The sequence below is a fragment of the Echiichthys vipera genome, assembly GCF_963691815.1.
Source record: "Echiichthys vipera genome assembly, chromosome: 12".
NCBI classification, from domain to species: Eukaryota; Metazoa; Chordata; class Actinopteri; order Perciformes; family Trachinidae; genus Echiichthys; species Echiichthys vipera.
Window position 1 is genome coordinate 18,665,026 of NC_139837.1, and position 26,695 is coordinate 18,691,720.

At 43.2% G+C, this 26,695-nt stretch overlaps 1 protein-coding gene across 4 annotated transcripts in view; it reads right to left on the reverse strand.

Annotated features, from left to right (window-relative positions):
- Positions 1-2,807: 2,807 nt before the first annotated feature.
- The window catches only part of tiam2a (TIAM Rac1 associated GEF 2a), an 88,354-nt gene continuing 64,466 nt past the window's right edge, over positions 2,808-26,695 (reverse strand). For all 4 annotated transcript variants that reach the window (XM_083924271.1, XM_083924269.1, XM_083924268.1 and 1 more), the window contains exons 15-27: positions 24,448-24,542; positions 13,182-13,415; positions 12,011-12,079; positions 10,904-11,029; positions 10,289-10,397; positions 8,140-8,319; positions 7,822-7,940; positions 7,142-7,250; positions 6,713-6,771; positions 6,490-6,589; positions 6,139-6,232; positions 5,139-5,293; positions 2,808-4,780 (exon numbers count right to left, since the gene is read on the reverse strand). In XM_083924271.1, coding sequence (XP_083780397.1) covers positions 4,092-4,780; positions 5,139-5,293; positions 6,139-6,232; positions 6,490-6,589; positions 6,713-6,771; positions 7,142-7,250; positions 7,822-7,940; positions 8,140-8,319; positions 10,289-10,397; positions 10,904-11,029; positions 12,011-12,079; positions 13,182-13,415; positions 24,448-24,542 — 2,138 coding nt within the window. In that variant the 3' untranslated portion in view covers positions 2,808-4,091. The remainder of the gene's footprint in view (positions 4,781-5,138; positions 5,294-6,138; positions 6,233-6,489; positions 6,590-6,712; positions 6,772-7,141; positions 7,251-7,821; positions 7,941-8,139; positions 8,320-10,288; positions 10,398-10,903; positions 11,030-12,010; positions 12,080-13,181; positions 13,416-24,447; positions 24,543-26,695) is intronic.

Below are 26,695 nucleotides of genomic sequence, written 5' to 3' on the forward strand. Positions count from 1 at the left end.
AGTAAAATAACACAAGGTGCTTCCCCTGTTTATCGGTTACCAGTCGAGAAAAGTCAAAAAAATATGTCCAAAAAATGCTTGAATCACTCATAGGATAGCCTGTCTAAAACAGTCATAGCATAACTTGTTTAAAAAAAGTCAGGAAAAGTCAAAGTATAGTGCGTCCAAAAAACAAGCCAAGAAAGCCACAGTGGGGATTATTTAAACATGGTGTTGATTTTTAACACACAATAATGAAGTTTTGTTATTACTCACTGTGTACGTATCAAAGTTAAATAAAAATGATTTAGCATGCTTTCACATTATCAACTATATGCCATAATTAAAGGGTGTTGCAGATAAGTTCCAGTTTACAACTAGTTGCAGTAAAACGCGGGGGGTCAGCCCCCCAGAAGGCTGGATTCGGGAGTAGGGAGTGTTCTTTCTACAGGAGGTGGTTCATTGGAGGAGCCGTGTGACCAGGGGGCGGAGGATTCAACTCGTGAACGAATGAGAGCTCAGTCTGGGAGTGATGGAACCAGGAAGTGCCTTAGCAACATTCTGAACCAATCACATCAACTCAATGACTTTATTGCGCTATAAATGCTTTGTGAAGGAGGGGGTCGGTGCTCTTCCTGGTGCTTGGTGCTTCGGTGGTTGCGGCAACAAAAGCCAAGATGCCAGCGGCTTCTGACCCCGGGGAGACTCCCTGGCCAGGCTGTAGATTCTTTGCTGTTTTTATAATAAAATTTTTAAACTTTAAGAAGTACTCTGGCTTTCCTTGAGAGGAACACGACAGATGTCTGGAAGTTCTGTTTACCATATCATGAAATAATCCTTTGCCCCACGCAGGACTCCATTTTGGCCAAATACTGAGGGTTGCTGTTCATTGCATATGCACAAACAACAGAGTTTTCCCCCCACATCACCCATAGGTGTAAGTAGGCGAGCGTTCCTGATACTCTGAGCTTCTCTCCCCGCTCTGGCTGTATCATTCATGTACCATTAATGCATGTTACTAATTTGCATTCTTCCCCGGAGTGATTTTGTGCTCCGTTGTGTCGCAGGTCTCTGCTGATCGTGGTGGTGCCTGCTGTGGTGGTCAGTCATATTTCTTATTGTATCACAGCTGTTATTACTATCTCATCTCATCTCCATCCGCTTATCCGGGGTCGGGTCGCGGGGGCAGCAGCTATAGCAGGGGACCCCAAACTTCCCTTTCCTGGGCCACATTAACCAGCTCTAACTGGGGGATCCTGAGGCGTTCCCAGGCCAGTGTGGAGATATAATCTCTCCACCTAGTCCTGGGTCTTCCCCGAAGCCTCCTCGCAGCTGGACGTGCCTGGAACATCTCCCTAGGAAGGCGCCCAGGGGGCATCCTCACCAGATACCCGAACCACCTCAACTGGCTCCTTTCAACGCTAAGGAGCAGCGGCTCTACTCCAAGTTCCTCACGGATGGCTGAACTTCTCCCCCTCTCTCTAAGGGAGACTCCAGCCACCCTCCTGAGAAAACCCATTTCAGCCGCTTGTACCCGGGACCTCGTTCTTTTCGTCATGACCCAGCTTTCATGACCCCAGCCGTTTCACACTCGGCTGCGAACCGATCCAGTGAGTGCTGAAGGTCACTGACCGACGACGCCATCAGGACCACATCATCTGCAAAAAGCAGAGACGAGATCCTCGGCCCACCGAACTGCAACCCATCCCCACCACGACTACGCCTCGATATCCTTTCCATGAAAATCACGAACAGGATTGGTGACAAAGCGCACCCCTGGAGGAGGCCGACCCCTACCAGGAACGAATCCGACTTACTGCCGAGGATCCGGACACAGCTCTCGCTTTGGGTGTACAGAGATTGGATGGCCCACGGAAGAAACCCCCTCACCCCATACTCCTGCAGTATAGTATGTTATTACTACTAATCATATAATTGATCATATTTACCATCATAATGATCATTTTCTATCACCTTAGCTGTAGGTTTTTCTACCACTTATTGGTATATTAACTGCCACAACACGTTAGTCATTACTATAGATATTATTAGTTAGTTACTCTTGTGGTTGCTTGCATCTCTGGGACTGTATGTCTGTGTGTCGGTCTATGTCTCTTTTCTCTCCTTCTCTCCTTTTCCTCCTCCCCAACCGGTCAAGACAGATGCCCATCCTCCTTAATATTAAAGACAGTGCGACTTGTTGCTTCTCATGGGGGAACTGTTGGGTCTCTGTAAATCATAAATAAATCATAGTGTGGTCTTTACCTACTCTATATGTAAAGTGTCTTGAGATAACTTTTGTCATGATTTGGCACTGTAAATAAAATTGAACCGGCCCTCTCATCCACGGGGTAAACTTTACGCATCTGTTTTCAGACCTCTAGCTTTAATATGACAGATAAGTTCTAGAAAGACAAATAAATTGTCCTTGTAAAGATGTCAAATGTGCTCCAGGTAATAAAACAATTCCCAACATGTAATTTGGTTAATTTCACACATCCAACCATCGAAATCCAAGCATTGCAGTGAAGCTCTTTTTTTATGCAACTATGCCCTACTTCTGTCAGATAATGATATATTCTATTGAGGATATACCTTTTATTCTTGCTTTACCTGTATTTCTTATGACAGCTAATCAGGGACTGCTGGCAAGTTGAGCCAAGGGAGCAAGTCTGACAAAAGACACTTACTTCCCAGCACGGCTTTACCTGTCAGTGGAACATAAAGAACAATACAATCTGAACTGACAGACTTAGAAGGGCAAGTTGAAAGCATTGTTTTCCAGGCATCGTTCCACCGATAAAACTTTTATTTATAAAACAATTCCATAAGAATAGGGCATTCACATTCATTGGTATGCTAGCATTAAAGGCATGGTAAAGTTGAGCTGAGAAGGGAAATAATGTAGTTCGGGTTTGCCTTTTTTATAGTACCTCAACATGTACTTGCTATGGCAAACAAAACTTTTACAAAAATATCACAAATTATTGCCTTGTCTTACCTGTACAGTGTCAAGTATGTATAGAATACATACATGTTTCAAAGATAGAAAAGATTATATACAGGACACAAACATAAAAAGAAACATTGGCTTTTAAACGTCATTGCCATTTAAATCCTTCAATTAAGCAGCCAGATCTCAAAAACACATGTACATTCCAATGCAAACACTGGAAATTACAATCTTCAGGGAAAGATAACCAAAATCCTGTAGGCTGCATTTAAAATGAAGTTAAAAAATGTCAAACGCTATTACATCTTTTCTTTTTCTTTTTTTTTTACTAATGGACCAAATCTTTAGCCAATGGTTCAAGCCTTCACCCAAAAAGTTAGTTTGCTAAGATATACATAATCAAACCTATTAATAAATTAAAAAAAACAGCATTAATAACATTAAAACCTGTACAGATAAAAATATATAGGCAAACGTACTTTAGTGCACAAAATACAGTAAAAAGGCTTAGCTGCGAAAGGCTGTGCCCTTCCTGTTTGTTTAAGCTGACGTCATCTCTTTTCAGGTCTGGCATGACCGCCACAGCTCTTTGGGTGGATCTTATTAGTGTATGATCGCCTTCACTCAGTGCCACCTTTCATTTATCTTTTAACGAAAATGCCATTTGCAATACGTTTGGTTTTGTGACGGCTAATTCAAATGAATACTTTACCGACCCTGAACCGTGACCTCAGTGTGAAAGCCTGCTGGCCGGCAAACATTGCACCAGCACCAGTGTGGCGGCCTTCAAAAACTTTTCGCCTCAGTATCCTGTGGCCCCTCATGCACTATGGTCCTCTCTTTCAGTGAGTTGCAGGGGAAACTAGGATGGAACATGTGCCTCGGATGGTATGATGGGAGGAGGCAAAGGTAAAGAAAGCTGAGGGAATCACTTAATCAGGCATCAGTGCTTAACAGATTCAACCACCTCTCTTCACCTCTCTAGGAGAGCCAATAGGCTTCCATCAAAACAGATCATTTTCAGCTAACTTTTAGCAGGCAGGTGCCGATTTCTGAGTTGAGGCACAGCTTCGCAGCCACACTGGTAAAGTCTCTCATGTCTCTTACCATTGTGGCCCTGGTACAGTGTACTGTAGTTATGCTCTGTCCATCCAGTCACCTATGAGGAAGTGGCATTTTCAGACTCACTGGCGCAGCTCTCAGGTGGGTCATAGAAACAATCTTCATTCACTACAGAAGTCAGACTTTGGACGCTGAACTCTCTCTCAAGCAACGCGTTGATGTCCATGACTCCTGTTGGCGATGCTGCATCCGCCTGGCTGTCCAGTGACCTGCTGTGTGCTTTCATGTTCAATAGTGCACCCTGGCTCCTCTTGAAACTTCTGGTTTTCCTTTTAACAGCATTGAAGTGTCCCCTCATCAGTTTCGGTTGGGTCTCTGGAGTGTCCCCCTCAGGCTGGACACAGGGAGCCGGTGCAGCATCCTCTGAGAGTTTAAGTTCGAGGAACTGAGCCTCAATGGCGCTAGTTGGGGAACTGCTGTCTCCACTGCCCCTCCTTGTTCCCCCCTCGCTAAAGCCGTCATCATCCTCATCACTTAAAATATCAGACTCTTTCACGGCAGAGGTGGAGCGGGGTTTGGAGTTGGATCCAGGTGTCTGAGACCAGTTCTGCTGGACAGGGAGGATATGAGACTCAGAGGAGATGCAAGGTGGAGGAGCCCCGGACATACTGTAGGTTCCACTGCTCAGGCTCCCCTCATCTGAGTCTGGCCCCAGCTTGGGATTCGCAGCCTGGGCGGAGGGATCTCCAAAGGGCTGCTTACACAACCAGGAAGCCCTGGTGGAACCTAGTAACAAATGTGGAGATGGAAGTCAGAAATGCCACCCTTATCTGAGCAAAACACTTGCATCCTCAGCCCCTCTAGCATTTTATGACCTAAAAAGTGAGATACGATCATCTCTTAAGTACGTGCATACTTAACATTACACAGTTGATGATTTTTAAAGGCTAAAATCCAGTCAGCAAGAATCACTCCTCTGCCCTATCTGGACATGTTTTTACTGGAAAACTTCACAGGAGGCATTGGTGCTCAAAACAAATGCCATGTTTTGTTCACTTTAATTACAAGAAAAAGGTCCTGCATAATTAAACAACAAACCGTTTTTTTAAATATTTTTTTTCAGAGAACGCTTCATAAAGCTCACCTATCCTGGCAGAGGAGGGCAGAGTGTTGCGCAGGGGGACTAGTCGCTCTCTACTGCCCCTCTCCAATGTTCCATCGCTCCTCATGTTCCTCCTCACGCTCTCCCTGAGGATGGAGCGAATCACCTTGATGATGTTGACCTTGTTCTCTGGCACACTGAGAAGGACACAGCAGAGGTACCATAGTAACGTGAGCACACAGCACACAGTTAAACTTGATTTCGGGAGCTAAATATAGATAAAGGGGATTGGTAAGAGAGTTCCATTGTGTCCCCAGTGAAAACGATGATGTAATTCATTAGGAGGGATCCCAATTTCACAGTGTTTAATGAGAACTACCAATTAGGTCACAGGCTTCACTTGCACATTATCCTCATGTAGAGACAGTTTTTACTGTTAAATGCTAAAACAACAGCAAACAGGATTGGTGGGAAGAAACGCCAAACCAGTAGATACCCAAAAGTGTGTTTTGAGACCATGAAATAAAAATAAATGGCTTTACAAGATTGGATTTTTGAACTAAATATGAAAAACATGCTACATGAATAGGGGACAATATGAAACGCATGTATTTTCTTGTGTTTACACATTTTCTCTATAACTCATTACAGGTATAGTTCAACATTTTGGGAATTATAAGCGTTAGCCGGAGATGCCAGTCTTAATTGATAGGATTTTCCTCCAAATAAAGTGTGTTAGTATAGGCATTTTTACAACCCGTCTGACCACCTGAGTGCTTGTATTTCTTGCCCTGTTCGACTCCATTTTAGCGTTGTCTCTGTGTTCCCAGATCTCAGCTACTTTGGTTAATACCAATTTATTATAACCAGCAGAAATGGTAGAAAATAATCAAATAAGCGTTGTAATAAATCTTGATTATCATTTTTTAAATTACCTATTTTGGGCATGTGTAATGGGTAAAGAAGGACTATGCAATCCATGCATACATGGCACTACCAGCACTAATAATCCCTGATTCTCCCTGAAAGTTTAATCTCTCACCTGCTACACAGCTGGAAGACTGTCTCCGGTCTCCCTTCCACTTCAGACCTGGAGTGAATCAGCTCCCAGATGCAGCTACTTTCTGTGCCTGCTCCTGGGGGAGTGGGGAAATAAAGGAGAGGCTTTTAATCACACGGTCCAAATATGGTTTATGGTTTCAGAAGGAGATAAGGAGGGAGGGAGCCGAGTTAACATGCCAGAAGGGGTGTGTGTGAGCGTGTGTGTGTGTGTGTGCAAGGAGAATGAGTTTATGTGGGGAAATATGAAGGGGGAGAAAGAACAAAAAGATTTAGTGGATGTACTTTGTGAGTGATTTATCGGGGATAATGTGGCAGTGTGCCAGCCGCTTACCTGCAGTATTTCCCAATCTGACCTGCAGCGCAGAGAGCGGAATGAGCCAGCGGAACTTAAAGGGGTCCGAATCTCCGTGAGAAAGTGCTGAACGGTTGGTCTGGTCAACACGTAGAGAATGCCACATAGGGGAGAAATAAAAAAATGCTAAAGTTTAACACCAAAGACACAGTCTGTGGCATGTGAGAGTAAATGAGTGCAACAGTACAGACAGAATGCTTACCATCTTTTTCTTCAGCTTGTTGTTTTCCCTGTAGACCAATATCACCGCTTTCTTGAAGACTGGTGAGAGAGAACACATCAGCATCTTAGTTCTGACTGTGAATGCCTCTTGGGGAAAGCGACTGAAGCGGTGCAACCCACAGAAACATTTTAGATACTAGCTGAAAGCCTGAAAGCGCTACAGCTCTGGATTTTGAGATTCAATGAAAGTGCCCTTTCAGATACAATTCTGTGTGGCTCTGAAAACCCAATACACTTGGTATGTACTGTTTAAACACTGAGTGCAAACATTCACAGGTAGCATACAGATCTGTCTTCCATGTGGTCATTTGTGCCCAAAGCCTTTGAGAAAAAACAGCGTGTGGTGTAAAGGGAAAAGAGGCGACTCAATTTACCAGAATGCAACAGCAATAATGGTGGGAGAACTCACCAAACACGGTCATTTCAGGGTCTTTTCTCATGCGACCCAACGATGTATGCGGGTTGAGCCAGACTACTGAGGAATGCATGAGAAACTCGCCCATCGAAATCTCTGTGACCTGAAAAAGAGACACACACACACGAGACTTTAAACAAAACAGAGGGAGAGACAGAACAAGACGGACTTTTGGCTTTTTGCTGGTGCGTACTGCTGTGATACTAAGTATCCACGTCAATGAATGGAGCTCCGCAGACACTACAAACTATTGTTTGTGCACAGGGTGAAAGCTGATTTTCAAGCAAAGCTTTGAATCGTTTTTGTCTGAGAGCTATTAAAATATGTCAAGAACATACAGTACCCTAGACAACGTTATTTAGCATTCACTTTGAATATTTATACTGCAGTGGTTACCAACTAAATATTCCATCAATTTGTAAATGTATTCATCCCTAGAGGCAACGCACAGAAGACTGCGTAAACATAAGGAGCTAAACAGCTCCACTCTGATGTACTGATAGTTAGCTGGGTGGAAGTAGTTTGAACTGAGTTTGATAAGTATTTAGCTTTTTTTTTTTTAACAAAAAGTCTTCGCAGCAGGGGTCCTGGGAAACTGTCACCAGTGCAATTGTAAAGACAGTATATTTGCTATGCTTAATGATTATAGATCTGTTCCTGAAATGTGTATCTACCTCTTTATCGTGTCCAGACTGCTCAGCAACCAGCTGATCAAACACGGAGCCGTAATCCTCGTAGATCTTCTGCATCTCGTTAATGTGGCTGGCCACCTTCTCCATGGCTTTCAGAGCCTCTGCAGGGACAAGAACAGAATGGAGTGTTTACAGGGATCAATTCTTCAGTGTATATGCGGGTGCTTTGCATTACAGTATCAGGTTTTCTTTACTTATTGTGTTTGTATTGGTTATTGAAAATAGGCCCTTTTAGCACACCCTCTTGTGTGTAGGTGTACATGTGTGTCTGTAAATGTATATGGATTATATGCTCCCTACCGGTGAGGTGGTAGTGCTCCTCGCTCTCAGCGTCAGTGAGGGAGACCAGCTCCCTGAGCAGCAGGGGATACTTGAGCACCCTCTGTACCGGTTTTATCAGGTAGGACTCCAGGGTGGATGAGTGCTGCTTGGTGGGGTTCCTCGCATCTAGGAATTCCTTAAAGGCCTGATCCGTCTTAGCTGAAAAACATATACATATTGAATTAATACGGACCTTTCAGCAGTTGCCTACCTTTGTTTTTGCGTATGTGTGTATCCTGATGTACTGCAACAATCTCATGCATGTGTGAGAGAGATGTGTGGCCAGTGCAGAATCATGGTGCAATAAGCTGCCTCCAGCAGGGGGTAGTGTAGGCTTCCAACAGCCTTCCATGACCACTGCAGTATTATCAGCTGCTACTCAGGACATCACCCCTGAGTATCATAATAAATTAAAGATAAACCATTTCAACAAAAGGATAAAAAGATATAGCAGAACTGTGACGACTTACTTAAATACTAAAACTGTCTTATTTACAGCATGATGAAAATGATCAAGTTGGGACTCCTCAGTTTACAGCCAGGGCAAAGGCATAGTCCGTAATGGCAGATATAATACAGAAGGAGCCTTCTGTAAAGGTGATGACATTTCCCCTGAACAGTACACTTCCAGCTGCTTACTGAGGGGGGCCATTAAAATATTAATTATAGCACTCCCAGCCACAGACAGGCAGCCGCATCGACACCTCCCAGAGTAATTGGCAGGCAATTAACAAGTCGACAAATAAACAGAGAAACTAAGGCAACCCAGGGCCCTTGGCACGAAGGGAAAAGGAGGGGGGTGATGAAGATGGCAGAGACAGGCATACAATTACTTTAAGGGCTTCTCTGTGTCCTTGGATCAGCTGGTTGTGAACACACTGAGCCGACTACGTATATACTGATGGTGTGTGCATACTTGGCTATTCTTATCTGTACTGTGCAATTATTGTGCTACATGTTCTAAACTTGTGTGCACCAAGTATAAAACAGTACTCCGTGCCATTTAAAGCTTTGGTTAAAGAATAGGTTTTTGAACCCTGTAAGTAGAGTGCTTTGAATATTTTCACATCACTCAAAGCCATTTTTTGCAGACTTGGCATTGCCCATAGACGTACGACTTAACAATAAACACTTTGCCAAGGTCTAGGGTTCTTGGGTGACAATCTGTATTTTTTACCATATAAATCCTAAGTTAAAAATAAATAAATAAAAATAAATAAATAAAAATAAAATAGGCGATAGAAAGTTTGAATCTTTGAGTGGGTAGTGGGTTTTACCATTCGGTTTACATTTGCATCTAATGAAGGGCTGTCCTCAAAGGATTACAGTGAAGGATCTTCCTTAAGGCTGATGGTGGCATTAAATGATTTAAAAATAATTTTCATTAACTTTCAAAAATATTCAAGACTGCAGAAAAGTCTCTGATGCACCAGTGTTTTTTATCACACTTAGTTCCCCTGTAGGTCATTCTGATACCTTGTGGACTCTTGAGTGTTTTTCTTCTTCTAATCCTATTAAATATCCATCCTGCTGCTTACTTTAAGGAACATGCCACGAAATTCTAGTACTGGGGAAGATTTAGCAGCACAGGGGGCAGATTGTCCATCACCCCCCCCCCCCCCCATGTCAGCAAAGAAGCCAATCTTCTTGCATCTCTCTCTGCACTTGGCAGAGTTCCAAAATAGTGTCAGAGAGACGACCGTTGTGGCAGGCATAAGTCAAATTTAACATTTCTACTCTGTCAAATGCAGAGGGCGACACAAGAACTTCTTAAAGCTCTCCACTACCACTGTTTGTGGACAAGGTTATCCAAAGTCTGTGTTTTAATAAATGCATGCATTCGTTTAAGCTGTATCTGCCTATAAAACAGGTTAATTATAGCTTTGAATGTTTAGAAACTGTAGCTCACAAAATGAAAGGTGGATATTTTCTGTGGGTCTCACTGTGAGACATTTACTTTCACAGTAAGACGAGGTCAAACATTCAACGCTAAGTGCCGTGAGGTGTCTCTGATGCAACATTGGTGCAAGGAAGCAGTGTGGGACACTTTAAATTGGTACGTCTGCAGATCTCTATTTTTTTTTGGGTGCTGTAGGAGTATGTATTCTTGTGTTCAGGTGTGTGTTACCTCTCTCCAGGACCTTCTGGACCTTGATGTGGTTGGCACAGAAGCCACTGTAGAGCTTGAAGTGGTCAGCATAATAGAGGAACGAACCCCCAAGAGAAAACAGCAGCTTCTGTAAACCCAGAGAAAAACAAAAGATAGGGACTGAGTGTTACACACAGATGGAGAGAGAGTGATGCTACGCAAAGCCACATGAGTACAAAGAGAGGAGATGAAAGAGTGCCAACATGTGAAGTCATGACCGGTCCACTCTATCCGCCCTCTCTTGGGAGACTATCCAAACGCCCTCTCTGTCCTCTCTTTCTCACCTAACCTCTTGAGTACACTAGCTTTCGGCAGCTCACAATCCAACCAATGAACCGCGGCCTCAATCAATAGACCACACACCTTGTCATGTCAAGCCTATAAATCAGCCAGCGATGCTCCTGTCACACCACCTCAATTATTTATAAAGCTCAGGATTTCAAAGATCATACATCTCTTTGGTACAGTGGATAAAAATCACCTGGTTTTTATATAGAATAATGTTGTCCTGTATACTCACACTCATGCAATCCACGTTGAAGCTTCAGACATTTAGTCAATAGGGCTATATGTTACTGTGTAAGTGTATCTCACCTTGAACTGTGAGGGGGTCTCCAGAGTGTTGAAGTCAGGTGAAGAGGCGATCCTCTCCTCCAGTGTCTGTAGGAAGACCCTCTGGAAGTCCAACATTTCTGGCAGGCTGCCAAACAGACTCTCCATCTGAGCAGGAGAGCAGGGGTAATGGGAGAAAGGATAAAAAGAGGGGAAGAAAGAAGAGGTAGTATGGAATTGTGGGGAAGGTGACAGATATGCATGAGAAAGAAAAAGACAGAAAAAGGAGGGGGAGAAGTGAGAGTGTGTAGCAATGTGAGGCTCCAAGAAAAAAAAAGAGCTTGTAATTCATAACAGTCAGTCAGACAGGGACCCAGGGGTGTTACAAAACCTCCACTCTTCTGGCTCCATCTCTGACAAAGGCACTTAGGGACAAGCTAGGTCCCTGCCAGAAATGCAGCACACACACACTTCTATTGTCTATCACACCTTCTCTGACATGCAAACCCGGGGTCAGCACTTCCCTTCATTAAATTCCCTTAATTTGTGGACTAACATGTTCTTGTCTACTTTGTGTCTGGACACGTCCTGCTGTCCCATAATGGCCTTTTAATTTGCCCCAGTGATCAGTGGCCTATCGACTAGTGTGTCTTTGGAGAGCCGTACTGTGTTTGAGGTCACACTGCACACAGGGCTGGAATCGGCAACATGGCGGCCATTACCATGCTGTAGTTGTCACAGGAACATACAGTAAGTTTCATTTATGGAGACAAGCCCCACTCTCTTAATGAAAGCGGTGCACTGAAATTAGACAGCTATACTGTTCTGTGTGTGAATCTGAGGTGAATGCTTAAAAAGGTGGGTTTATTCTTAAACTCGCCTTTATTGGTGTGTCCCAGTGGGATGCTAGAAGGTCAGTGTAGGTGAATGCTAATTTGTCCTCCAGCCAGTCACGATGGTAATGAGAGAGATAAGGACTAGCAGAGTTCATCGACGTCACCTCTGAGTATTAACACTCAATGAATTCCACGTCCTATATAGCCCCAACCCCCTCCTAGGACAAGCCTCCGGGCGCTACACCTCTCATAATGTTTACCATACTTCACACACTAGAACACCCACACACACACACACAACCTCGCTGCCTACCTCGTCCAGTGTGAGGAAGGTTTCTTTCTGCAGGGGTTTTAGGTAGATCTCGAACAAACAGGCCAGGTCCTGTGCAAAAAAGACAAGAGAGGAAGGTCTGATACAAGGAGTCAAAGAACGACAGCAGATATTACACCTTAACCGGTCTGTCCTTTTCCCCTCATCATCAGATTACTAATTATTTCTTCCTTTATAACCTCCAACAGTCTCCTTCCCACATTCCCTCACCTCATTCCTCCATCTTCTCCCTCTATCTCCATTCCTCTCCCCCCGCTACTTTAATGTGGCTGTAGCTTGTCTTGGTATCAGCGGAGATATTCTCATTAGGTTGATTTATGAGTTTCCTCCTCCTCCTCCTGCCCTCCCCAAACTACCACATTCACCAGTGGTGCATGGATACGGGCGAGCATGCCTGCATCAAGGCACTCAGGGAAGACAATCTCCTCACTCAATTACAAATCAACGGCAAAGTGGAAGAGGAGGGGTGGACGGGGAAAGGGACTTAATGAAATATGAGGAGATGACAAGGAAAGGGAAAGAAATGTTGCAGCCAAGAAGACCACGGATGCGGATCTTTAATGTGTGTCAGAGGGGAAAAGGTCGAATTGGAAAAACATGAGGGCAGCGAAATGATTTGGGCGGGAATAAAATAAATAGGGCTAGACAGGAGGTGGAGGGATGGAGGAGCCTTTTCTGTCCCATGTCACTCCTAAACGTAAAAGTCCAACAGTGTGGGAAATGTGCTTATCCTTTCACTTGCTGAGACTTTGATAAGATGATTGATATCACCCTCATGTTTGTATGTTTAAATATGTAGCTGGGACCCTTAGCCAGTTAATGAATGCGCTTTAAAAGGTGCTGATAGTCCTTAGATACTCCTTCGACATATTTATTGTACAGACTTGAATGTTAGATGACAACAGTCTCAACAAAAAAGCATTATTTCCCAAAATGTTTCATTCTGCCTTTGAGGACTGGATGATTCCCTTTATTGTATATGATAATGTATCCAATAAAAAAAAACATGAGTCAAGTAAAGAGTTGATACTATGGTGCTCGCTAAAATATATAAAATGATATAACTGAGGAATATAAAAAAATGGGACAGTGAAACACATTTCAAATAGAGTTAAATCAAATATTCATGACAGTGAAAGCCCTGCAGTCTCACCTTGACATAGGACTTCTCTGTATCCACCAGCTCCTGGATGACCTTGCGTAACCTCTCAGTGGCACTCATATGCTTGGGGCAAGGTCTGAGCAGGGTTGCCTCTCGTGTGGAACCCGACCCAAACTCCCCTCCCTGCCTCACTGGAGGTTCCTTAGTGTCGTCCATCAAACCCCCAGGGCCTGAGCCTGTCCCTTCCTGGAAGGACTGGTAGAGAGTGCACACTGTGTCAACACTCTGTAGGAAATAGAGAGAAAAGGGAGTATTTAGGTTAGGCAGCCCAGGGATTACAACAGCCAGTTGGATGAAATAAGGATCACAAACTCAGAATCTGTACTGCATATGCACAGAAACATTTTCTCAAGGATCTATTCAAATGAAAAAGTCCACTACCTCCCTCATTTAACTATTCATTACTAATAATTGTAGCTCCATGGCTGTATAAAATAATGATATATATTATTCTACACATGGTCAGTGATTCTCCTGGGAATACTACAAGTGTTATGGAGATTTAGTTATGCACTCTATGCTAATTGGCTTTGCATCAAAGACTCTACAGTACATCTGAACTGGATATCCCAGCAGATAGCATTAGCCTATATCACATTACATTATTCTTCTAGATCCATAATGGAAAATTATGTAGCTTTGTGTCACATCAGTTGCAGAAGATTTAACATGCCAGGAGATCACAAATGGTCATGTGTTAGTTTGTAATAGTAAGTATTATATTATTTCTAAATGTAGCTGATAATACCTCTGCTCATTCATAAAAAAATGTAACTCTCTGATAAATGGAACCCCATGAACGACTCATACAGCGTCACACAGTTACAGAGGTGTACCACAGAAAAAGCTAATCCGCATCGCTTTATATAGTACTGTTTTGCCTGTGGTAGACAAATTAGCATCAGCCGTAGGCACCATGCTGCTAAGTCTTGCCTTTGGCGGGTAATATATTGTAGTCAACTGTGGCAGAAAAAAAACATTATCAGCCTCTTTGTTCTATTCCCTGGGACATAAAAGAAGAAGCAGCAGGGGAAAACCTCTCCCTTCTCTCTATGTTACAAAGCGTGTAAATGTTTCTACACAATCAAAATCTATCCTTGTTTCTTACCTGACAAGCTAGTCAAGCACTACTTTATCAACTGCACCAAGCCTTGCTACAGTGTAGAGCACAAGCCTTCAATTATTATGTGATTTCTACCAAAAATAGCCCCATGATGACCAGCCCTCCTTATTTCAAGTAAATAACGATGAAGAATTATAATCTGTAGCCAGTCACCACAATCAGCAGATGTTGATAGGGGCCTGTAATATCAGGTTCCGATCCACTGCACAGCGACACAGCACAGTGGGACGGCCACAATGGTAGGCAAAGCAGCTGCTCAGCACTCTCCTCCTTCCTGTGAGTGTTTGTGTGGGGTATCGCATGAGCAAGCATTTGAGTGCAGCAAACTACTAGAGACTGTACAGCAACATGCATGGATCGATGGACCCTTCATTCTGACACTGCAGGCATCGATATGCACACGTACACACTTTCCGTGCAGTGTGTGAAAGCTTGTCTGAGTCATCGGGCTCTGAAACTGGTGTGAGCTACCACCCGTAATCCTGCCATCCACTCCCAGGGAGCCCGCAGACAGTCAAGGCTCCCATTAATAAGCTCATCAGCTAGCTCATTATAGGACGGTCACTCCAGAGACGGCCCTCCAATGCTGCAACATAAACTGTGTTAAAGTGACAGAATGAAAGAGAGAGAAAAGAAGAGACGGACGGAAGGAGATGCCTGTCCATGTCCTTTATGTATGTCTGGTCTAAGCCTCTTTCAAGTGATCCACCACCCACGGCAGTGCTCACTCTGGAGCTTTTTGAATGTGGGATGATAATTATAAGGGGACTTGACGTCTCCCTCTGTGGTGGTGGGGGGGATATTCTGATCTGAGAGCGCAAGAAACACATACACTGCAAATGGACATACCTGTAGATGTTAACACACACACGGAATAAACCTCATTAACAGTCCAAACAAATCTATAGCTCTGTGAGAATGTATCCTACTTAAGCACAGTGGTGCTTTGAGCTTAACAGCATGCTAACATGCTCACAATTACACTGCTAACATGTTGTGTTTGCCACACAATGCCATTCTGTTAGCTTGGCTCAAAAGGCCTATAGGCTTATAATTGAGTTTAGGTTTATCTATTTATAAAAGTGCTACTTTCTCTGGTTGGAGTACATAATACATTTTTTCTAATGTCTTCTACTTCAATGTCTGAGCGGATCATTAACAATATTCTTTCAAACAGTTATTCTATGTAACACTTCATATTCGGAAGGAATTCATGAGGAACCTATGCCACGTTACTAGAGCTGACACACACGATCGTGATAAAAAGGTCACATAATATACTTCAGACCCTGGTGATGCTGCGACACACAGTGCCATCAGCATTCATTCACTGATAAACACACTCTCAGTACTCTCCATATTGTGCCAGGCATGCAGACGGGGGGAATTGCCAGAAGGAAACACAGAGGTTAAGGATATCAGAGCAGCTGAAGCTGGTAGCTTTAGACAAGGGGAGAGATAACAGTCATATCTGCTGTTTGTTTCGGCTACAGGCAGACCGCGTTAAAGGGAGGTCTGTCTGGTAGCACACACCGCAACTCAAGTATATTCTCATCACACCCACACGTTGGAAGAATATGTGCCTATATTTGTCGTACACACACACGCACATACACACACGACTGAGAGCATATATGCTTAATTGGAAGCTTAGGAACATTGTGCACCTCTCACACAGCTTCCTAACTAAGTAAGAGTTTCGTCAACACTAAATGGCAGATACCTGCATTGGAGCATCACAAGAAGAGGTGAGCAGAAAGAAAGCGAGAAGAAAAGAAGAGAAGAGAAGGGAGCTACACACTGTCATGACTCAGGAAATGAGATTGCCTCACACCAATCCCACCAACACAGCCTGACAGCTAGCCCAAATAACCAATTAAGAGCTGAGGACGGGAGCCAGCAGAGGCGGGAGAAAAGTCCGGAGAGACACGGAAGACAAGTGGAACCGACAGTGCTGCTGTGAATTTCTTTTCAGGTTTTCTCTCTGACAGCTCTGGATCAGGTTTCTACCTCTTCTCGCCATGTATGCCCCTGAGTCAATTTAGAAAAGCGGTCTGTGTCAATCTTTGCAGGTTAAAGAAAAAGAAAGAAGAAGAAGTAAGAGGCTGTTGAGTCATTTCGGCTCCATGTACTCGATTTCGTTCTGACGGCGTCCAGCTGCATTTCTTTTCATTTTCAGTCAACTGCCATACACACATGTGTATGATGTCCATTCGCTAGATCCCCTTGATGTGAAAGCAAAGCGAGATTTCATCACAACATGCGGTGCCCTTCCCATCAAGTACAATTCCATTTTTTCTATAAATCCACTTGCAGTTTCATCCCACAGTGGCCAAAGAAATTACCCAGAAAGAAAATAAACCTATACAGCATCCACATCAATCAATATTAATCCAATGAGCCTTTATTGTACCCACTCACTTTCAGGAGTAGTGATACTATATCAAATATATACAGCATAACATTGTTAATCTAAATATCCAATTGCTCTCTCAATCCCCTGCTCACCATGAAGAGCAGTCTGTAGAGCAGCCTCCATGCTGCTGTGGCCTGCCGCTGGGTTCTTCGGGCAAGTGAGCAGCCCTTCCTACGCAACCTACCTCCCCTGGATGCTGGCATGATGGCTCCAGAGAGTCTGTGGTTTTACAACTGGACCGAACCGGAGAAAATATCCGCCACAAACTGAATATTTGGCTTGACCGTCTTGGAGATGTCCGTCTCTGTCCTCCTCTGATTTTAATGTGATGTTCGGGCAATCCCCTCTTCAACTTTTCTCCCCCTCCTCCTCCTGCTTTCTAATTAGTGTCCACTACTGCTCCTCTCTCTGCTAGGCCCAGGTCAGAAGCCTCAGTATTGAGTACACCTATGCCTCTGAGGCGGAGTGGGCTTTGATGGGGATCGAGCCATTGATCCTGTGCCCTGCTGTTCTGTGAGCGTAAGCAGAGAAAAAGTGCTTGCTGCTCGCTGTTTTGCATATCAATCACTAGCGGTTTTGGCCACTTGGCTTGTGAAAATAGAGGGAAATTCTTCCCGTGGCAACTATGTCCTCTCTCACTGTCTGTCTCATTCCATCAACGCAGGTCTTCCTACCTCTCTGCTTTCACATCCTGCCATCAATCCTATATTCCCCTCTGTCCATTTGCCTCCAGGTATCCCCGTTCCTTTTCCTCTGGTTCTTCCCCTCCTATGTGGCTCCATGTGACCTCAGTGTAACTTCCAGAGAGCTGAATGGAGAGGCCGGGGCTGTATTGGTGTCCAGTCTCTCAATAGCATCAGTACAATGCAGACTGTTCTGGCTTGTTACCTCCACACACAGAGGAATGGCTGACTCAAAAATGGGAGGCTCTGAGCCGCTGGGGGGTAACAAGGCAGGAATGTTAGCTATGGCCTTGTACTAGAATAAAACGTGACATGTATTACACATTGTACAGAGTACTTTCGCGTGGAATACAACAAATGACGGGTCTGTCCATGAAAACTTCATTTGTTTTCCAAACTGGCTCTATTATAATCAAATTTGTCATGTCTGGTATCCTATAATAAAACAAGGCAGTCTGTGTCAAGGTTCCTCTACTTCCCCTCCAAAATTCAGAGAGACTAGTGGACTATTTAAAAATCATTCATCAGGTAATAGTGAGAGGACAGGAAACAAGGGAGGAGACCCAATTGAAGGATTCTAGTAGAGCTTTACATATCATATGCACAGTTTTGTTTTGTTTTTTTCTATCACTTGCTTTGGCAGTGTACACATCTGTATCCCATGCCAATAAAGCTCCTTTGAATTGGGAGTGACATGCAACAGCGGTTGCAGTTTATGATCAGTGTCTTAATCCCTCACCAAGGCACCCTTCAGTCAGGACTTTTTTTTCTTCAAACAAACAAAATAAGTTGTACAACGTGTTGCCTAATCACATCTTAAAGGCAACTGTCTATCTGATCCAAAAGGGCCACACTCGAAGCACAGCCTCCTCCGAGCTGCATCCCACTATCTCCTTAATCTCTCTCCAAGAAGTCTGTCTTCATCTTCTCTGTACTCTTAACGTGATGAATCGTACACTTTCTGACAGTCTGTTGCGAATAGGCATTTGAGGTGTTACACTTGATTGACTGTGAAACTCTTCACAATTGAACATGTGAAAAGTGACTGAAGAGTCAACAACAGAAGTTTCAATCCCAGCTACTTTTACATGTCCACACAACAGACCAATCTCCATGTAAAATGGGCATGATGGGTGTTCCAGTCGCTGTAAGACAACACAACAAACACTTAAGTTTGAAGCATACTGAGGCCTCCATGCATATGGTCCTCACTGCTGGCTGTAATCAGATGCCCTGCCAGATTTTGGCCCACTTTTTGGCACATGCAAAACACTAAATATTATTCAGTCTCATTTGTGTCATTCAAATATTTGTTTTGTCCACGTGTTGGCTCTAAACACTTACATAAAAAACGAAGCTCAGCTCTGTCAGACTGGGAGGTTGTGAGATGAACACTAAACACTGTCTCCATCTCCCTTTAACGCTCCAATGGATCCATTATGTACGGAGCGCAGATAAAATGCTGCTCAAATCAAAGGAGAAGTCTTGCGCATCACCAGCAGAGAGGCCCCGTCTTAGCTAAAAGAAATACACAAACAAACAAACAAACAGGTAGGGGGGCATAAAGAAGAGGGGATGAAATACAGGTGTGTCCCTGGGGTTGGCTTTGCCCATCCCTCACAGGGAACAGCCTTGTAATAACACTATGAGAGAGGGAGAAAGCGAAAAAAGCCCGGTGGCCGGTAGGCAGGCCAGTGATTCATTTGCCATGTTAGGAGGCTATAGTGCCATGATGCCATCTTCTTTTCAAAGCTCAATAAAAGGAGACGCATGCTCATAAATCAAACAAAACTAGAGGGGAGAGGAAGATTAGAGGGAGGGCTGGTCCCGTTGCGCTCTGCTCAAGCCCATTTACGCCTTTTATTATTCATCCTAAACAAATATTATTATGCCAAGTCTCAGAGGACTTTGGGAGAGAGTGTGTTTTTATAATGAAGCCGGCTTCAGATTAAAGCACCCATTCTACTGAGTCCCTCAGGCTATTCAGATCCACTGCATGACTGCCAGTACAAAGGCAAAGTAATACTAGGACTATACGCTATTCTTACTCCACCAAGACGCCTATCACTAAATGAAAGGATAAGTGGAAAGGCTTGTTGCGAACATTAAACATGGCTTGATGACAAACAAGTCCATAGAATCACCAATGGCAATCTCTGTCCTGCCTCCATTCTCCTTCCTGACCTGAAAAAAATCTTAATCTGAGAGATTCAGAAGCAACCAAAGCACCCTGAACTATCCACACCATACAACTGCCAGAGATGACATGACACTAACAGATAATAGACCCACAGGAACACAAGGTGACCATGAAAGTGAATACATGCCCATAAAGACTCTACTAGCCAGACCAATACAGTTAATTCGAATACTGCTGAGATTACATCACAGAGGGCAATAAAGACAGAGCAAAAAGTAACACCATGACCTTTTGACTTACTCCCGTCTGCCTACACTATAAATCTTAAAAGTGAACAGTTGAATTAAAGATCAACAGGATAGGGCTAAGTAGAGAGGGCTTGCTGGTTCAAACCAGCCAGACTCTGCAGCCATGCTAGCAGCTCTGTCAGAATGCTAACATGCTCACAATGACAATGTACAAAGTTCCATGGCAATTCATCTTATAGTTTTTGAGATATTTAAGTCTAGACCAAAGTAGTGGAGTGACTGACCAACACTGCAATCCCAAGAGCCAAAAAGTAGCAATAGTAGTAATAATTAATATACCCTGCACACTATACTGCTGTATATCATAGGCTCTTTGAAAATCAAAGCTAAAATGCTAGTAAAAAAATGAATTCTTCGACTGTAAAACTACTCCAGATTCACATTCGTTGAGATATTTTTAGCGAGTACACACAGAAGGTTGTGGGAGTTGTGTGAAAGTTTGCAGCTTAAGTGTGAAGACTTATAGTATCAGCTGCTTCAGGGAAAATCTCCCACAAGAAAGGATCATATCAGCTCATAGTTACCGTTTGTTTGTCCCCTTTGACATCTCTCTTGCAGGACAGGCAGGTAGCCATGTCCCGAGCCAGATGGGCCAGCTTTTCTTTAAGAAACCGTCCCAAACTGAGAATCACAGAGCCCAGGAACAGGTGCTTCTCCTGGGCCTCGCAGCCGGACGGCCAGAACCAGCACATGGCCAGGAGGGAGCACAGGGCCTGGGCAGGTGTTTGGTCTCGTATAAAGAGCTCGATTAAGGTGGTGAGGTAGAGGCATTGTCGAGGATCCTCATTGGTCACCGTTGGGGCTACGATTGGTATAGTTACTTCCACGACTGTGCCAGGCAGCCCCGGTGCGGTCATTCCAGCCAGATCTGGGTCATGCTGGATGCAGATCCCTATTGATCCCTCCGTTGCTACTTTTTAAATTTTTATCTCCAGCTCGGTCTTCCTAATGTGTTTACAGTGGAGTGGACTGATGGGAGCAGGCTAGCATTAACTGCACTGACAGCTATAAGCCCAGATTATTAGCCTGCAAATAACCAGATGGCAACTGATGGCTTAGTCATAACACCCCCCCCAAAAAAAATCCTATCTCAGAGACAGACACGCAACCAGGGGGTAAAGTAGATTCTCCTAAGTTTGGTACTGTATATGTTTTATTACCGGAGGGCACCTATGATGCATGCGCATGTGTGCACGTGCATTATTAAAATGGTACACCTTTTTTTATAAAGGTTGTGTAACCCACTGCATGTCTACATAGACCTAATAGTCAACTGTATAAAGGCCTTTACACACTGGGGGACTCTTTTTCGTGTGATTAATTTGCACTTAAGTATATGTTCGTAACTGTTGTTTTTTTCATTAACTAACAGAACGTGAATATTAAACGGCGAAAAGCGGGTTATTTTTTCGGATCAAGGGCAACGTAAGGGGAAGATGATACAACCTAATATCCATAGGCGTCTACTTTATCCTTTTGAAGTCTAGGAGCCGTGATAAGCGAGGAGAATAGAAGTGGAATAATTCCCCTTTATGTTAGTTAAGACAACTCTCAGACACGTATCACCAACCAAGACAAGTGAAGGTCGACAGAGACCAGAGGAAAAGAGGAAGAGGTAATAGAAACAGCCCAAATGTTGCCCTCCACTAAAGCCAAACATCTCTGCATGAATCAAGCCAAATCTCTCTTACTGACAGCCAGACAGAGGACGGCTCCAGTTATAGCTCTCTGCATAAGTCCATTTAAATGCTCTTACTGAAACATTTAGTCTGGACAAAGGAAAAGAGGATTAATATGTCTGTCTGCTGTTTAACTTTGCTTTGATACAAGACATGACTGGCTACTTTAAATGTGTAAAACATATCAGTGCTATTTATAGAATAAAGAATATATATATATATATATAATATGGTTTTCACTACATAGTGGAATTTGTATATTAAAGTAACGGGAGAGTAGTAGTGATGATTAAGTTCCACCATATTAGAAAAACATGACATCTTCTGTTAACAGCAAATATTCTCATTTGAGAAAATGGAACTAGTGCTATTTAAGCATTATTGCTTTGAAAATAACTTAGTAAATCTTATTTCATTATTGAATTATAGCCTATCGATCAATCGACTTGTCGTTTCTGTGATATGAGCCTTTATGATATCCTGGTATGTTTCCTTGTGATTGCAAACATTTGAGTTCCCTACAGAGGACTGGTGCTGTGTGGTGAAACCAGACCATGCCAGATTACTTCCCTTGTCTTTCCATCTGTCTACCGGGTTTGCTATGGATATGTTTGTTTGTGTGTGTGTGTGTGTGTGTTTTAACGTGTGTGTGTGTGTGTGTTAGTGTGTGTGTGTGTGTGTGTGTTTTAACATGTGTGTGTGTGAATGTGTTGATGACCTTCCAGCCAACAAAGCCCCCATCAAGCCTCTGTTCAAGCCTTCCAGTCACTAAACTAGTGGCGATAAGATGAGGCACATACAAAATGGATGTAGCCTGTTTGCCTGTATGTTATGCAATTCATGTCAAATCAATTCAATTTGTGGGGCCTCGGGGGAGTTTTCTGGGACTAATACAGTTGACGTCTGCAATCGATTGGCTAAGCTCATAATGGTACCACAACATTGCTTCAAACCAAATTACTATAGCGCTCTATAGTCAAGTGTATCATTAAGTCACTCACAGGCACAGGAATCACAATCAGTATCTTGAAGGTTAACAACAGTGAGAACTGTGCCTAGTAAGCACTTCCACCTCCAAAAAACACACACAAACACACAGATCTCTCTTGTGTAATAAGCGCAAATTGGAATGCAGCAGACCAATTAATCAGAGGTAGTCGTTCTACTGAGGCGGCCGATTACAAAGTGTGACAAGAGGCTTAAAATTATTCCTTCCCTTCCATCCATCTCTATTGACTTTCACAACGCTGTGTGCGCGCATGTGTGCGCTTATATGCTGATACATGGCTGATTTTTTTACCTGGTACCGTTTCTTTCTCCCCACCCCGTTAAACAAACTGATGGCCGTGCTGTGATTAAATTCCACTCTTCGTGACAGCAAAACTAGATTTAACAGCACCAATATCTCACCCTGTTTTTTTTTTCTATTGCCTTCACAGTGGTTGACTTTTCCTGATGGAGGCTGAGAGCTATTTCTCCTTTTGTGCCTAAAATGTGCATGCATGCAGTGACATAAGCACACACATTCATGAACCTCCCTCCTTCACACACATACACACACCTATCTTCCATTCATTCCTCAGTAACAGCCAAACCGCAGGGAGCTGAGCAGCAGCAGTGGTGGTGCAGTGCAGATCCCAGCACGTTGGGACTGACTTGTGTCGCCAGGCAAACAAAAGAGAGATGAATAGAGCCAAAATAGAGGGGAAGTTGCCCTCTCTAATCCACTGGCTGACCTCGGGTCAAATACAGCTCGGCCTCTTCTGACACAAGCAATTAGAATAAAGCCTCAGCAATTAGAGATGTTTCTGAATAATTGGCCTGGATATGCTTTCAATAAATGATTAATTAAATATGCACAACATATCCCCTTTTCTGTTTAGCCCATATTACATAACAAGCAGGTTGGTAAAAGTGTGCCACACATGCACTGGCATTGTTTTAATCTACTATGTAGCTTTAAAAGGACACAAAATATTAACTGAATGATGCAAGAGAATGTGAATCTGCTTGGATGCAAACAAACACACCCGCTGTCAGGCTTTCAGCCATGTCTACATCATTAACATGTCGCTCTTTGCGATGACCACGCGCTCATTACTGCTCTCGATAAAGCATACACACTCTCCTGTATTACATTACCACAGCTGAGGCGTAATTCCCAATGGAACAGGCTCAGACTCAGTTTAATGACTTCAATAAAGTTGGTTTGCATATCAAAAACCTGACCGGATATTCAACAGCAGACAGAACAGAAATAGGCATGCAATCTGCCATAAATCATTAGGGACAACTATTTGGCATTGTTATATATTTCTATAAGACTGATATGAGAGGGAATCCAAGCATTGTATTGATTTCAGGGTGCCTATATTGTGCACTGATCAAAGCCAGGATATATATATTCTCTAAATAAACTACTGTAGCTTTTAAAATAATGATAAATATCTATGTTTGAGTGAAGGGGAGGATGGCAGTAGCATATTAGACAACGATTTCTTCTGAGGGATTTGGCTTTTCCCACAGGCATACATTCCATTGTGTGTGTGTGTGTGTGTGTGTGTGTGTGTGTGTGTGTGTGTGTGTGTGTGTGTGTGTGTGTGTGTGTGTGTGTGTGTGTGAGAGAGAGCCAGTGAGAGTGTGACACAGCTCCTTCTCTCAGTCTGCATCCTGTCAGTGTGACAGTAATAGGCTGTGTTGATACCAGTGGCTATGATGGAGTATCCTAATTATGGTAATGCTAAGAATTGGTGCCAATCTGGTTTCTGACAACACACACGACAATGTACGCACTTTTATCCACACAAAAAAACCCTGGAAGGAGAGAGGAAGGTACCGTATGTAGGTGTCTAAGAGACAATAGAAATACTTTCTTTCAAGCACTCAGACCCAGTCGAGTCTTTCCTACCTTGCTGTGCTGAACAGGCCTGTGTGCACAGTGGGAGTGATTGTTTTCCAGTCCTACACACAAGGACTCGGCATCATCAGCTGCAGTGCACACATCTGGGGGGAGAGAGAGAGAGAGGGAGGGAGGACATTTTTAACATTAGGTTGCTCATACCACCCACCATTGCATCTGCACTGTAGTGGTTTATACTGAAGCACATCCTTCTACTGACCACGATACACAAACAATGCCGGCTAGTTATAGCCTAAAAGCATCATGGGCGCCTGCCAGTCGCACAGAACTCAAATATGTCTGCTGTCTAAAAATGGCAACGGCATTTTGTCATCCCAAAAAAGAAAAATCCTTTGCAATCCTAATTAAAGACTCTTATCTCTGTCATTTTTTGACAAAAGGAAGAAAAAGCAAACTGTTTTGAAGATAGTTTCCTTAATAAGATATATATTTACATACAAGGATGACATTATCCGATTAAAAGAGTCTTAAAAACATTTTCCAGATTCTGGCTACTCTCTTTAAACCCAAGGTCCCGATGACAAACTCTGTAGCAGTTGGCACATGACAAGACTATTCCTGATTGTAGCTAGGGAGGCAGGCCAATGTGACAGCAGGAAACAAAAGACAACTTCTGGGTCTCCTGTGGAGCTGAACTTCTCCTTTATGACATGCCAATCATCATCAACCAAATGTCTGACTGCAGAGTTGCAAAAGATATCTACTTATCTGAATTTGGTTCTTGTCTTGTTGAATGAGGCTGAATGGATCCAGATGACAGACGGTTTCCTTTATGGAATGCCATCATGAAATCATTTGTTTAATTTGGGTCGGACAAGTGTTAAATCCCCACGGCCTGCTTTTACCTCCCTGCCTCCTCCTTGGCCTGCCTGGGATCATACGCCCTCTAGAGACAGAGAAGAAAACTGCAGGCACTTTGATCCCACCACTCTCTGTAATGAGGCATTCAAGTCATTAATCCCTCTGCGTTCAATTACAGCTGCAGAAGAGGAAACACTAATGAATTACAATCATTAAGATGATGCTCGATACTTTCTATGAACTGACTCTTTGTTTTTTGTTTTTTTAATGCCAAACTATGGAGAAAAGGCATTGAATGATCTGCACATTTTGAATGAGAATATCAATCTTATAGTTTTGGTAAATGTTGGTATATTCCATTAAAAAATACTAATGTGTTCAAAGGTAATCCAGTGGGGTATGAACCCACAAAATTCCTGTGTTAAAGTCATAATCTCCACTTTTACCCAAAATGTACACTGTGACTCTCTCATGAACACCAAAAAATAACCTTAGAGAAATCTAAATTGCTATAAAAATGAAACTTGTCCCAATGCCCTTTTTAAAAGACTTTCATTAAATTAGAATTTCTGACCATTTTGTTCTTGTACTTATTAGTAATGAAACGGCATTCAGTCCTGGATCTTGCCCAAAAACACCCAAGACAAATTTCAGAAACTGTACTTTAAAATTGAGGTTATAATCTGATCTCTTCTGAGACCATACAGACAGATCCAGCAGAGGAACAGTATCAATTCTTAAACTCGATGATCATTTTCTTCGGCCGAGTTGGATTTCCCTTACCTTTTTAGAGCGAGCCTTGAACAAACAAAATGTATCTCTACCTTCTGTGCATCAGCTGTGTTTGTCTAGCGATGCCGATGACCTTGCTGACCAGTTCTGACACCTCTTGTCTGCAGTGAGATTAAACCACGCTGACAGGATACTATACATTAAAAGCGATAATGAGCCCTCTGAGGTCAAAAGCCCCTTGTGGGCTTTCTTATCCCCCAGGATACGCAGAGCTGTGAAACTTCATCAAGAGCTTTTTTACTGCGTGTCTTCTTTTGGCCTTTGACAGTGAAGAGAGAACCACTCTCTTTTGAGGAAGTAGAGATCAGAGAACAAGATCTTTACATGGGGCGGAAGTGCAGTGGCGGTTTTAAGGTTCAAGTGACAAAACTACCTACATTCTCAGCAACGTGAGAAACTGACCATTCAGTAATGTGAGTAACAGATCAAGGGATATGACAAAGACAAACGTACCTTGATATAACTCATTTGAAAACTAATCACACAACAAAAAGATTCAAAATATGCAACAACATAAAACGCAACAAAACAGAAAATTGGATGGCTAGACTAGGGGTTGACTCTGAGCAGTGGCAGGTCCAGGCTGTTCACAGGAAGAATAACACAGCTTGCTTGAAGAGGAAACTGTCAAACTGGTGCCCTC